Source organism: Vulpes lagopus, chromosome 21 (genome assembly GCF_018345385.1).
Source record: "Vulpes lagopus strain Blue_001 chromosome 21, ASM1834538v1, whole genome shotgun sequence".
Taxonomy (NCBI): Eukaryota; Metazoa; Chordata; class Mammalia; order Carnivora; family Canidae; genus Vulpes; species Vulpes lagopus.
In genome coordinates this window covers 15,254,802-15,270,615 of record NC_054844.1, presented here as the reverse complement: position 1 = coordinate 15,270,615, position 15,814 = coordinate 15,254,802, and the positions used below count along the sequence as shown (strand labels likewise).

The following is a 15,814-nucleotide window of genomic DNA, read 5'->3' as shown; positions in this document are numbered from 1 at the left end:
ATCAATAAAAACATGTGGAGGACAACAGAAACCAAAACAGAAATGTTATATGAATGCTAGGAAGAAACACAAATACGTGTATATTATATATTAGTAAGTTTCTTTAAAAGGGCTGAACAAATGCAGACTTTTTCTGGGGTAAAGTGCAAGTAAACCAGAGGGTAAAGTTTTCCCAAGACAGAAGGGAAGAGATAATAAGATCTTTTTATAGAAAAGGAAACTAAGGGGTGTGTGGGTGGCTCAGTCAGTTCAGTCCCTGACTCTTGATTTGGCTCAGGTCATGATTGCAGTCGTGAAATCAAGTCCTGAGTTGGGCTCAGTGCTGGGTGTGGGGCCTGCTTGAGATTCTCATTCTGTTTCTGCCCCTCCTCTTTCTAAAAAAAAAAAAGAAAAAAGAAAAGAAAAGACAGAAAAAAGAAACTCAAGTTTTAGCCTCTCCAGTATATCAGTTTTCTATCACCACTTTTTTATTTTTTTAAAGATTTTATTTATTTATTCATGAGAGACATAGAAAGAGAGGCAGAGACACAGGCATGACACAGGCTCATGCAAGGAGCCTGACATGGGACTCGATCCCAGGTCTCCAGGATCCCACCCTGGGCTGAAGGCAGTGCTAAACCGCTGAGCCACTGGGGCTACCCTATCACCACTTTTTAAAATGAACTTTAGTGTTTATTTTTGATCTCTCACTGTAGAAAAATTTGCAAAAGATAGAAGAGTAAGGAGAAGGTAAATTAAAAATAATTCAAACACTCAATGCTAACACTGTTCCTGTTATTTTATGTATTTCCTTCCAATTTTTTGTGACACATATACAAATGAGAGAGATTAGTGTAATAAACTCTTGTGTATTCATGTTCCACCTTCAATAATTTTCATGCCATAGCCAAACTTGTCTCATCTCTACCCTCACTTGCACACTCTCTTCTTCTTCATTGTATAATTTTGAAGCAAATCCCAGATATCATATTATGATAAATGTTGTAAATATTTTAGCATGTACCCCTAAGGTTTCCATGCATATTTTAGTATAGTTAATATCATATGTACAAAATCAGATATACTCATTTTCATCTATGCCTGATACCAGAAAAATTTTGATTTTTTTTCAGTTTTTATTTAAATTCCAGTTAGTTAATATACAGTGTTATATTAGTATCAGGTGCACAATATAGTGATTTAGCAGTTCCACACAGCATCTGATGCTCATCACAAGTGCACTCTTTAATCCCCATCATCAATTTCACCCATCCTCCCCATCCTCTCACCTCTAGTAACCATCGGTTTATTCTCTATAATTGAGTCTATTAAAAAAATTATTTGTAATTGAAATTAAAAAAAAAATTATTCCATGATTTTTTTCAACCTCTTGCCACCATTACCCCAGTAATGACTTGGGAGAAAAAAAAAAGATAACCTTTTTGAAGATCCAAAGCTTATGCAATCATCTCTCTTTAAGTAACCTCTCCTTAAACAGGATAATTTAAATGCACGTAAAGGACTTTGCACAAGTAGGAGCCATTTGACTTGGTAAGATTAATACTGTTAAAAATAGCCAACCTGATTCAATTCTTACAAGTCAACATTTTATACATATTATAGTATTATATGTACATTATAGCAAGTAAGAGCCATGGTACCTCTGCAAGTGAGTGATGATATTCCCATTTTACAGAGAAGAACACTGAGGCTCAGAAAGTCTAACTAACTTATTTAAAATCACAGAGGTAGTTGACCTGAGATTATAGCATAATCTTGTCCAACTCCAGAACCCATCCTCTTAACCTCCATGCTAATTTTATATGATAAATTCAAGTTTTCTATTGGAAAACTAATAATTTACATAGAATCACAGGATCATGGGTCTTATTACTAGACTGTCATATTACCTAGTACAAGCCTCATCTCAATCCCAAATTAATAAGAAATATTCAAATCAGGGTGAAATTTGGGTGAATATATTGGGACACTTAAACCACAAAATAATTAAATTTTCCTTGTAGCTATACAAGAGTATAGTTTGCCAAATATTACTCCTTTTAGACATATGTAAACTATAACATCATAATATGTCTTACTATGGTAACTTTAACAAAGTCCAAACCAAATTTTGCCTTTATCAGTAAACTTTCTTTGAGGTATGATCAATACTAATTTGAATAATATCTATGGAAGTATTTTACAGAGAATGTTCTGAATTTTGACCTTCTCTTTTCCTTTCAGTCTCTGTAATATACAGATTTGTTCCGAGTACCATCAGAGGAACCTCTATGAATTTTCTGACACTGTTCAATGGATTTGGTTGTTTCATGGGGGCATTGCTGGTGGAGTTGGTATATCTCATCTCAGAAGGTAAAAATAAGGTTCATGGTATGCATATATATATATATATATATATGTACATATATATGTTTATATATATATATTGATTTGATGACTAGAGAATCAGGAGACAAAATCTTAAAAGAAGGACTTTGCCAGTGTAGTCTTTTTTTTAATTGATCCACTTTTGCAATTAAGATAGAATTAAGATAGGAAATAGACTCTTGCTGTATTCATTAATTTCTGGGAATTGTTTTTCTTTTGATAGGAGGAGGTAATTACAGAATGTCACTTCTCATGAGACCCTGTCTGCTGTCTTTCTTTAGTGTGTTTTAAAACAAATCGGTCATTATATTCTTATTAGATCTTTCAATGAGGTCATATTCAATAATGCCTCATAGCTGGCACAGATATTCCTCAGGAAAGGTAAGTCTTGTAGAAACGTAGGAGGATGCGGTATCTAAACGATCTTTTTTCCTTGTGATTTTCTAGAAATCATATCTAGGCAGCCAAAAGGAAACTGTGAATTGAAAAGCAAATGGTCTTGGAAAAATTTTTCCCATAGAAATTGATCAAAAAAAAAAAATACCCCATCTGAAAAATGTAACAAAAAAATACTCCTTATATATGTGCTGACAGAAAAAGCGACAGGATGACAATGATTAGATGTCATGGTGAAATGCCTTTGGTTGTATTTTAAATCCACAGACTTTTTCCTTTATTTATTCTAAGATGATAACATGGCTTAACATTTTTTAAAATTTACTCTTGCTTATTTTATAAAATACTACAAGCTTATTCTCTACTTTCAAAAGTACTTACAATTGTGCACTTAAAATAATGTAAAGAAAGTGTGGGTTTGTGTTCTCCTATAATAAATTTAATTTACTTACTTTCAAACTATGGAAAAATTAACTTCTATGAATAAGAAACTTTTTTAACACTATCTTCATTCAAAAAATATTTATATGGATGATGCACTCTGTTCTAAGCACGATGTTAGACGCATTGGCATGCCATGACAAGAAAATAAACACTTTAAAATCCTTGCAAAATTTCCAAGGGTGTAGGGAAGCAGTGAAATTAAAAATGATAAATTTGATGATAGGTAGAGATCTAGGGAAAAAATGTACAATCCTTGATGGCATATCAATAAGATCAAGTATTGCGCTTGTATTAGTTAACAAGAAAATTAAACAAGTATGTATTGAATACTTACTGTGTGCCAGGCTCTGTGCTACGCGGAATTTGTGAGATATTACTCCTTTCTCAAAGGACGAATATTCAAATAGTCATAAAGAACTGTGTGAACAGCAGGCAAGTTGTTGACTGCTCTAGTGGTTAGATTCTTTTATGTATAAACAAGGAACAAAGCACCGGTATTAGACCTTTATAAGATAACCTCAAAAAGTCTTACCTATGTCTTTACCTAAACATCTTATGTGTTCGGCATATGCTTCAACATTACTCAATGAAAATGTTTTTGAAAATTTGCTTTTAAAAATGTCTATAATCAAACCACATTGATATATTCTAGAAGAACCATGAAGTCAATATTACTATCAGTTTATATTTTTTAAAGATTTTATTTAGTTGACACAGAGAGAGAGAGAGAGCACAATCAGGGGAAACGGTAGGCAGAGGGAGGGAGAAGCAGGCTCCTCCCTGAGCAGGGAGCCTGATAAGGGGCTCAATCCCAGGACCCTGGGATCATGACCTAAGCTCAAGGCAGACACTTAACCTATGGAGCCACCCAGGCGCCATCAGTTTATCTTGGTATATAAATCTACATTTTTCACATATATGTTTGAGGAAGGTACCCAGTTAAGCCAAACTTCACAAGACTGTGCTGCTTAGTCACTGGCCACAAGTTCATAGGTTCCTCAGGACTACCATTGCTTCTGATAAGCTGGCTACAAATGTGGAAGTCCCCACAGCTCCCCTTCAGTTTGACAATTTGCTAGAATGACTCACAGAATTCAGGAAAGCACAGTACTTATGATTACAGCTTTATATAGCAAAAACAAAGCAAAAAAAAAAAAATCAGAACAAGGCCTAAGAGGGCTTCAGAAATGAAAGTTCTTTCATCCTCAGGGATGCAAGGGCCAACTGGCACACCAATGTGTGACAATATGCAGAATATGGCCAGCCGGGGAAGCTCACTTGAACTTCATGTGCAGAATTTTCATTGAGGTTTTATTATGTGCACAGGATTGATTGAATTATTAGCCATGTGATTGAACACAGTCTCTAGCCTCTTCCCTCCAGAAGTTGGGCTATCACATGAGTCAAAGCTTCAACCCTCTAATCACCGTGCTTGGTCTTCCTGGCTGGCCAGGCCCCTTCTGTGTCATCTCATTAGCATAAACCATCAGGTGGGCCTCCAGGGGTCCATCATGAGTAACAAAGATACGCCAATTACTCAGAAAACTCAAAAGGTTTAGTGTTTACTAAAGAGGAACCAGGACAAAGGCCCGGCAAATTCTCTATTACACAGTTATTCTTGCAATCCATTTCATTGAAAAGCTAAATTTTTCTTAAAAATCTGAATAGTATGGTAGGAACTGTTACATTATTGCATGTACTGCAACAATCTTATAAAGGCAATATTATCCTTATTTTTGAGATGTAATAATTAAGACAGAAAAAAGAAAGCAAAGTGGTCCAGTCATCACAACTAGTATCTAACAGAGATTTGACCCTTTCAGCATTTTGAAACCAACATCAACATTGCTTTTAATACACCAAAGAGCTATTAGGAGTCACCCAATATAAGGACTTTTTAATGACATTTGTTACTTCTGCAATACAACCTACTCTGATGGGGGTCTGCATGTTGGATATTACTTGCTGATAATATTCTAGATATAATAAAAGATCGATAGACAAAAGTTTATATAATTTTGGCAGAATTTACCTAGGACAAATGGCAAGGACATCTTAGACACATGGGTGTGAGTAGGGTGCTCTCGTACACTTGTATTCAAGAGAACACCATTTAAATTACCACTAATTAATTCAATTTACTTCTTCTTTTAAAGGTTTTTGCTATGTTGTTGTTCATAGTAATATTGTGTTACATTAAGTCCAATCCCAATAAGTCAGAATCTGACAACTGGACATTAACATCAGAAGCCATCTAGTCTAACATTGTACTGAAAACTAGATGTACCAGCATCCTCCAATGCCCAGAAAAATTATCTGCATTGATGTAACCTGTGTCTGTTCTCTTGATGACAGTACTTCATGGAATAATCTGATTTTCTATCCACATATCAACTCTTCCAACATTTGATAAATATTCAGAGAAATAATGAGGTACAATGTTCAAATCCAGGCAGTCTAAGTATGTGTTCTCAGTTTCTCTACCAGTAACAACAATGCATAGTTCATCATGCTGTTATCAGGATTAAGTGATTAATACACACAGTAAATACTCAGTAAAGATAGCTATGTTTCTAGTAGTATGGCATCTAGGATTAAACAAAATACTCAAAATGTTACTTTTATCAAACTGGTGTCTCTCTCCCTCTCTCACTTTCTCTGAATGCCAACAAAGATTGTGTTGACTTTTTCAGTAGTTTATTGTGCTTACAGCCCAATTCAAACCTGAGGCTTTTTGTTTGTTTGTTTTAACAGTTGCTCCCAGTTCAGTTTCACTCATCTTTCACAATTTTTTTCTAATTAAATGCAAGACTTTATCTTTATCCTTGATAAATGTCAACTCATCATCTTAAATAATAGACATTTTTAAAACTTGATTCTGTCACCCAGTGAATTACTAATCTTAACTTCTTTACTAGCTCTGTGTCATCTGCAAACTTAGTAAGCAAGTTCCTAGACTTCTTCCAGGTAATTGACAAAATTGTTGAATTGGACAGGACCAAAAATAGAGCCTTGTGGAAAGTTCCTAGAAATCTCACTGCAAGTTATCAACTAATCTTCCCCTTTTGGATGTAATCAGCTCCCACTTCATCTAATTACTATCATTCAGCCCATGCACTTCTCCATCATTCCCTGAATGACGTCACAGGACACTTTGTCATATGTTTTTCTGGAAGCAGGATATATCTGTGTTTGTGAAAATTCCTTTAGCCATCAGAATAGCATTCATCAAGAAAGGAAATGAAGTTTATTTAGAGGATTTGGTTCTTGTGACCCTAAATTGGCTTATGTGACTAATTAGGGTCCCTAAAAAAGAGTGATCTTTTGTTTACATGACATTGAGTAGGTCACCATCTTCTCTAAGACTGTTTCCTCTTATTTAAAAAAGGGAATGCTGCACTGCACTTTTCTCAGAGATGACGAGAGGATAAAATTAAATAATGCATTTGATCATTTCCATACCAGAGATTCTTTTAAATAGAAAATTAAGTCATATATTATAGTGGCCCCTTTGGTTAAAAACATACCAGTCTTTTAGTCAAATAACCAGACCAATTTTCTTGATAAACCAGAGTGACACCAACACAATAACTATGTGCTTAAGCATCCCACACGCCTCCACATTCCATTTAGCATATAAGATATTTTAAACCTTTAAGGATTCATGTCAGCTGAGCATGTGTGTATGTGAGTGTGTGTGAGTGTCGGTGTACGATTGGGAGAGACGATCGGCTCTCACAGTCTCCCGGGCTCCAAGCCGCATTAGTCATTTTTAGCACCATGATGGAGAATGGTGTGAATGCGGTAAATTCAAAAGATTTCTCAAAACTTGACTGTGCAGACAGATAACTGTTAGAGTGACATTTTCAGTACAAGTGAGAAAACTGATCCTTCTGGGATCTCTAACTCCGAGTGCTTTAAAGGAGAAGATACAAGACTAAACCCATCCTCCTACACTAATCATTTCAGGAATAGTTTCTCTAAAAGTAGCAATGCTAATAGAAGGGAGTGAAGAAGTCACTCAAACTGCTTCTTTCCACTCTATCCCATTAGCAACCAGATCAGTTTTCTCACACTCATGGGTTCAAGCTTACCTTTTGACGAAAATAACAAAATAGAATTCAGTGGAAAGTGACATCTTAGTTATGGACGTGCAGGTGATTGAAAGATCCAAAGCAAACTGTCTAAGGGAAAAAAGAATAATTGGGCAGAATCAAGAAGTCAAGGAAATATCTTCTTGTCCCTGTTAGTCCTGCCTCCTAGAATTCTGGAAAGGAGCCAAGAATTTAGCTGTTTGATTCCCAACAAGATCATTTTAAATTAAAAATATGATCTTTTAAAATTCTCATTTGAATATCTGTGATTATTGAGACCACTGACAGCCATGTCAGCATGAATCCCTGAGTTGCTCTTGAAACAGGAATTTACGGTTACAGTAAACTTGAAAGAAAATATTTATCTACCTGAAAAGCTATTTAGATGGATTCCATGGACCCATGCCTATTTTCTTAAAAATATGTTTCTTCAGATTCATCTCAGCACCCCAGGTCCAAATTCATCTGTGTTTAGAGATGAGATTTTAAACCAAGGTAGAGAACATGACCTGCCACCTCATAATTTACCTTTAGCCAAGCCAGACTCTACTTGCCCATCAGCTGGTCTAATGCCACTGTTCCTAGGGCTTATTTGATGAGGCCCCTGACAACTCTCACAGGCAAATCCTGCTCATGGTCTTCAATCAGAAGTAGATTCAGAATTCTCCTTGTACAATGAGGTTTTGAATCTCACATATAACTTATTCTACACCCTCAAACTTTGGAGATTGCTCAGAGGCCTCAGGATTCATAACAGTATCAAAATAGAGCTCAAAATACCACTTAGACTATGGGAAGCAATTATCTACTGTTGTTGGCTTGCAAGAGGTAGAAAGGGCTGATTTTTGAGTCAGACAAACTGGAATTCAAATTCAATTCAGCCTTTAACAAGCTGTGAGTCTTGACCACAGTACTTAACTTTTCTGAGCCTTAGTTTCTCCTTCTCAAAAATGATGTCACTAATAACTTCTAAGATTTCTATAAAGACCAGAGGAAATAGATATAAAGCATAAGGTTAATAAAAGTGCACATAAATAATGATTTGTGGTGTTGTTATTATAAATTGAGTGGGATCTCAACTTTTTTCAATTAGGCCAGGATTATTATCATGGGTACGATGATCTGGTATAGCTTTAATAATTCTTCAAACAAGAATGTGTTCCATAAATGAGGACATCAAGTGCTTCAATTCTGGGTCTGGATTGGGATGAGATGAAATAAAGTAGTACTCTAAGATTCTTCTTGGCCTCATGGACCTATGTCATTAGTGGCACTTCCTTCACACTGAAAACTTACAAGTCTACATGGAATTGGATATGCATTAATGTTCATGCTGGAAATTGAATTTAACACTAGAAGGATGAGTGGTATTTGGCTCAATGAATATAGGAGTAAAATATTTCTGGCAGAGAGTATATATACCAAGTATATATACCAAGCCCTGGAAGTAAGAATTAATAGGTGCATCAGAAGAACTCAAAAACTGGTAACATGAAAAAAAAAAAAAGAAAAAAAATAGTAACATGAAAATAATCAGCAAATGGGAGGAAATCGCATAAAGTCAGGCTGAGGAATTAAAAGCAAAATCATGCAGGACCTTTGGCTTACGGGAATTTTTTTTAATTTGAATGCAATATGAAATCATAAAAGGCACCAAAAAAGTAACATGATCTATTTGTTTTAAAATTACTATGGATGCAGTATAAATTAGAAGGCAAAAAGAATGGTTTGGGAGAAGTTTACAACTGAACTAACCCAGGCAAGTCTAGGATAGTGATGAACTAGGGAGGAAGTAGGCAGATGGAGAGAAATGAATAAGCGTGATTTTAGAGGTAGAATCAAGAGTGCCTAGTGGAGTCAGGAGGTGGTAGGATGCAGGAAAGAGAAGTGGTATCAAGGAAGCATCCAGATTCTGCCAAGAGCAACTGGGTGGACAAAAATCCACCCAAATTACTAAGTGGAGAACACTAGAAGACAAACAGATTGGAAAACTTGTCACCTGTTCACTTTTTAACACATTAATTTTGGCATACCTGTGAGACATCCAAATAGAAATATCTAGAGCTCAGTAAAAAGATCTGGGTTAGATATATAATTATGAGAATCCTTGGCACGAAAATAGCATTGGCACCCACAGAAGTGAATTAAATTATCTAGTGTGAATATTGAGAATGAGGGCAAAAAAAAAAAAGGGAGCACAGTACTTAAACCTCAAAAGGCCCATGTTAGAGTTCAGATGGTGGAAGAATGGCCTGCCAAAGAAAGAAAAGTAGCAGCCAGAGAAGTTAGGAAAAATATACTTACACACACACACACACAAACATACATGTGTATATATGTGAGTGTGAGTGTATGCATATGCATACTATATTTAGTGAAGATAAAAGAGAAGATTGTTTCAAATAGGAAATGGTAAACTGGATAAAATCCTACTGGGTAAAATCCTACTGTGAGGTCAAGTAAAATGAAGAATGGAAAATATCTGTAGATTTAGCAACATTATGATCACCAAAAACTTTATCAAGAGTCATTTCAGTGGTGAAGGGAATGAAAACCAGATTGGAGTAGGGGTAAAGAACATGTAGGTGGTGAGTAAATAAAATATCACATTCAAACAACTTTTTAAAGGAACTTGTCAATGAAGAAGACTTAAGAGATAAAGTGGTGGCTAGATGGGGAAGTGGGTAGATTTGCCAGAGTTAGAAAATAAAAATACAGAACACCCAGTTACATTTGAATTTCAGGTTAACAATGAATATTTTTCTTAGTACAAGCATGTCCCATGCAATATTGTGAATATACTTTACACCAAAAACTTATTTGTGCACTGTTTAAGACATAATTATCCTAAAAAATAATTTGTTGTTGTTCTGAAATTCAAATTTAACTGTGAGTCCTGTATTTTATCTAGGAGGTTAGGTGTGAGTTCAGGATACTTTTGTATTTATTTCAAGAGATACTTGGACATATTTAACTGATGAAAACATCTGGTGTAGATGGAGAAGCTAAAAATTCAAGAGAAAGAAAAGAGATTGACTTCTCCCTGGAGGGTGGATGCTTCTTTCTTGCATTCATACAGAAGAAAGAATGGGAGGTATGGGTGCAGGGTCAAACAGACCTGTGGTTCTGCTTTAGAAAGATGCTGGCAGCTACTTTTCAAGACTTACAGTTTTCTTGATGAAGTATGCAGTGAGCCATTCATGAGAGCAAAAGGGGGTTTAGATGAAAATGAGGAAAAGGAAGGACAGGGAGCTAAGAATGTGTTATTGCAAGAGAAAGAAAAGATGGTTTAGGAGAAAAGCATTAAGATTGCCAACAGAGTTGAAGGCCAGTAGATGCTGGTAATCATGAAGAGTGATACCGAATGACCTAAAGCGTGATTTTGTCCAGTGCTATTTAGGTGTCCAATGCAGTTATGAAGCTGTCTGGTAGACTTGTAAACAGTCTAAAGACCACAAGATGGGGAAAAAGACACAAATTCTACTCTTGAATGAAAGTAATGTGAAGTAAATCTTACATGCAATTTCCCTCCAAATATGCAAGGGAGGGTGGATATCTTTTCAAATTCTGAAATAAATCTCCATCATTAGCTAACTGAAGTTACAAATTAGAGAACAGACTGTACAAATAAGGAGATATGGGGCAAAATCAGTTCCTGTTACATCCATGATATTATTTAAACTCAGTATTTTACCATTTTAAATAGCTCCACTTTAAGGTTGACTTATAAATTCAGTTCACAAATACATATTGGGTTCCTACTACGTGCAAGCACTGGCCAGATAGTGAATTAATAATACCGGGGCTGATGTTTAATTAACAAGAAGAATCTTATAGAAATATTTGACACTCAAATTAATATCAGATATATTCATTTGACTAATGCTATTACAATTACAGTTCATAGCTAATGGCATTATCGGGCTATTATCACAAAGCATTACCTCTCTTCTAAAACTCATTTCCATGATAATTCATTGAAATCATCATGAGAACACACTATCTTGATGGGTTTTTACCTCCCAATGCTCTTCAAGAGAATGAACTCACCCTTATAAAAAAGCCTGTTATCCCAAGTATCACCCATGCTCATTCTTTCTGCAGTTCAGGTGAACAATGCATAGTGATTTCTCTACAGTTTTGAAAGACATGGTGTCCCTTCCTGAAAACAGCAACCTAACTTCATTTTATCCACAATTCCCAAAGTAAAAATGCAAATTAGAGTCTCAAAGCAGACATTGTTATGAGAGCAAGGTATCAAGCATGTGCGAATTTGGAGCCCAACCTCAGTTCACCCATCGAATCAACAAATAATTATTCTGTCTCCTTTGCATGACTTTAGGTAAACAGTTCAGCTTCTCTGTGCCTCTGTTTCCTTGTCTGTAAATTGAGGGTAATAATACGAGTACTTAGACAAACATGAAAAAGTGGTAGAAAAGCCAAAGTTAGCAGATAGTTGTTAGATATTATTTCCTTCAGATATCATGAAAATTAATGTGTTTTAAAAATTAACTCAGGTAGGAGAACTATGAATCTCAAATGAAGCATTTAAATCAGGTAACTGAAAGAAGGAAGGAAAGAAATTAACATTTATTAAGTGTCAATTATATGCAGACTTTGCTGTATGTACTTCACAAATTTATTATTTCATTAAATCTTCACAACAATTCTTTGGGGGTAAATATTTGTAGCCCCATCACAGGTAAGAGGAAAATTAACTGAGAAAGCTATATAAGTTGCCCAAATCTTACAGCATCGATGGATTCCTGATTCCCAAATTCCTTTTGCTACACCAGGGTTTATTTCCCGTGGCACAGACGCACGTCTGTCCTGGAGAATGGCAGCTACGCATTTTTAATTACTTACTTCTTCAGCAGGTAGTGAATCGAGAGATAAAGTAAGGTATAAAACCCATTTCGGCTCTGTCTCAACAATTTTGGACATTTACTAGCTCACTAGCATTACAAAAAATAACTTTAAAAACACATCTCACAAAGTCTGAGGGGAAGTAATGGTTCGCTGTGCCCAACTATCATTTGAAGAGATTCCAAAAGGCATATTTTAATATTTTCAGAGTTCCATTACATTCAAAATAAAAGTGTTAGCAAAAAGGGGAACTACTGAATCTCCCTCCAAAAAGACAGCAGAAATCTGCTTCTAATCAAAAGGGTTATGCTGTAGCATTTAAAATAATGCTGTGTATATTTGAGAAATTTGGTAAATCTAGGGTTTCAGCAGGGAGTAGAGGGACATATCACTGAAGTGAATGAATCTTAGGTTTCAGAATAGATTGGTTATTGTTACTTGGATGTTATGATTTCCCAAATAATTTCTTAAGACAGTTTTATACATAGCACATAACTTTTAAGTTACAGCATCCAGGCCACTGTTCAATGCTTCAACTGCTGAGGAAGATTAGGTTACAACAGAACACCAACCGTTTCCATTGTTTTGTAATAAACCAGAAATGATTTTTAGAAGTAAGAGTTTTCCAAATGTATGCTTGATGAAGTGGTTTTAAAATATTATTTTTTGCTGTAAAGGTAATATATGATGAAATCCAAATTCTAAAAGGAGGGGTGGGGAAAGACCAACAAGATGATGGTAATTTTTATTTGGGTAAAGCTTTTCCTAATATTTTTTTATTTGTGTGCATGTGTGTGTGGGTATGAGATTTTATATATAGAGAGAGGTTCTAAACAAAATTAGGGTCTGAATATACCCTGCTGAATGCTCAATTAAAAAATTATATCAAGTTCCTACTTCTCTTCCTTTTAGAAGTATCAGGAGCAGATTTCCATGTCATTTGAAAGTCAAAAAAAAAAAAAAAAAGCTCACTTTTTTTTTTCTAGAATCCTGGAAATGGGATTATTCATTCAATAAAGATAAACATTTCAAAGACTATTAAGAAGTAAAGACAAATTGTTTTCTAAAAGGCTGCATCAATTATGCCACCATTGCAGAATACTACTTGTCTTAATGTGTTAATTGCAGCCCTGAACATAATATTTGATCTTTGTTAATACTATTGACAAAAATTATATTGTGTTATTACTTTAATTTGTATTTTTCAGAACAGAAAATTGAAAGTTTTAATGTGATGAACTTGATCATATTTTTTGCTCATTTTTCTTTTTGTCTATTTGTCTTTTTTTTCTTTTTGACTTAGCTTTTTTTTTTTAACTTTAGGGATAATATCATTTAGTCAAATTTATTGCTAATATTTTCCTAGTTAACATTTTAATTTCATAGATGAGTTTATTTTGCACAGGTTTTGCTGATACATGTAATCAGATCTATCAACCTTTTTCATTGTGACTAATATCACTGCATTTATCTATGGTTGTGGAAATTTCAGTAGTTTCATATCTTTTTTTTTTTTTTTTAGTAGTTTCATATCTTGAATATAAGATTCTCATCCATGTGGACTTTATTTATTTGTTAAGTAAACACTTATTTCCTTCAAATAACCAAATTTCACAGTGTAATTTGATATCTGTCGTGAAAAGTTAAACCATAAATACTCCGTAGCCATAGGATAAACGGAACAGAACTAATCAGTTAATAATATATACTTTCTTATATTCTTAGTTCTTAGGAGATTCTCAGGCTCTTTGGGGGCTACCTTTCAGCTACCTCTTGGTTTTAGCTTAGTGTCACCCTCTTTTTAATTATCACACCTTTATGATATATATTACATATCAACTATTGCTAATCATACTTGTCCTTACGGTTATTCTTCATTTGTAAAAATCTTATTTCCTATGGTGTGTATTTTCAGATGGATTTTAGAATCATCTTATCAGTTTTCCCCAAATCTCATTTTTATTTTAATTAAAAAAGTAAAACTTGCTAGTTAATTAAGAAAATAAAGCTTTGATAATACGTAGTGTTCCATCTAAGTATATAACTTTTTTATTTATTCAATGTAAAAAAATTCAGTTCAATAAGATACTCTTTTCTTCATTAATATCCTGGACATTTCTTGTTGAACTTATTGTTGGCATTTTATGCTCTTTTTCTTTTTTGTTTTTGTGAACTGAAGCATCTTCCCTCATTATAACTCGCTGAGATAATTATTATTATATAGGGGGATTATTAAAATTTATGTCTGTGTCTTGCATTCAACTTCTTAAACTTTCTTAGTAAATTTATGAGAGTATTCTAGTCTATCTTTTTAAGTTCATAGCAAAATTATCTAATCTCAAATACAATTTTTCTAAAAATCCTTTTTTCCCATATTAACTCCTCTGTTTTGCATCTTTATCAGGATGCAGCCCTATAGAGCAATGTTAATACCAGAAGACAGTCACATTTTATCCTGTTCATAATCTTAATATGGATCTCTCTTATTTTTTATTAAGCATATTTTTAGGTTTATGAAGATAATATTAAAGGATATTATTTATCATAAGAAAATCTCTATTTCTCGTTTTCTAAGATTTCAACAAATCAGATTAGATTTTATTGAATTCTCCTTAAGTAGTTCTTGAGATCACCTCTTGATTTTCTTACTGTTCCTGATAATATAGTACATTTAATCAATGGATTTTCAATATTAAATAAACAATACTTGTCAGAAGCAATAGTTGGTGATCCTTTTGCTAATGCTCTGGAAAGATCCAGAGGAAAGATTCATTTCTTCCATGAAAATTAAAAGATGCATTCAGGATGTAATGTCTCTTTTGAAGATAATTGTAACTTTTCCCCACTGTTTCTTGCCAGTAAGATTTTTTTCTTTTTTTGGCTCGATTTGGACAATTAGGGTTTTCCTAGATAATCATCCCATTTCCATAAGATTTCTTAAGTATTATTTTTTTCTACTGAAGTATAATTAACATACAGTGTCATAACATATATTATAACAAATATATTATTTCAGGTGTACAATATAGTGATTCAACAATTCTCTACATTACTCATCCTCTTTACCTATCTCACCCAACCCCCCACCTCCCCTCTGCTCATCACAGTTTGTTCTTTATAGTCAAGAGTCTGTTTTTTAGTTTGTCTCTTTTTTCCTTATTCATTTGTTTTGTTTCTTAAATTCCACATATGAGTGAAATATTATACTATTTATATTTCTTGGACTGACATTTCACTTAGCATTAGATCCCCTAGATGCACCCATGTTGTTACAGATGGTAACATTTCATTCTTTTTAATGGCTGAGTAACATTACATTATATATATATATATATATATATGTATATATTTGTATACACCACATTGTCTTTATTCTGTAAGATTTTTGACACTTTATTTTTTCCTTTAACTTTCCTTATGTTTTGTTTTTTAGCACTTTTTTGTGCTGAATGTTTAGTTCATTTACTTTTTCCTTAAAAATGAAAACACATATGCCTTTAAATGTACCTCTGAATAGAATTTACATCTCTATCCCTAAATTTGTAAATGTGATTTCTTCATTTTCTTCATTTTCAAATACTTTGTGGTTGCAGGTTCCATTTTCATTTTGACCAACTAATTATTTAGGAGCAGTATCTTTTTAAGAG

At 34.0% G+C, this 15,814-nt stretch overlaps 1 protein-coding gene across 1 annotated transcript in view; it reads left to right on the top strand.

Annotated features, from left to right (window-relative positions):
• SLC15A5 (solute carrier family 15 member 5) overlaps positions 1–15,814 on the top strand; it is an 80,528-nt gene that overhangs the window by 53,246 nt on the left and 11,468 nt on the right. The window contains exon 7 of the mRNA XM_041736770.1: positions 2,224–2,352. Within this exon, the coding sequence (XP_041592704.1) occupies positions 2,224–2,352 (129 nt within the window). The remainder of the gene's footprint in view (positions 1–2,223; positions 2,353–15,814) is intronic.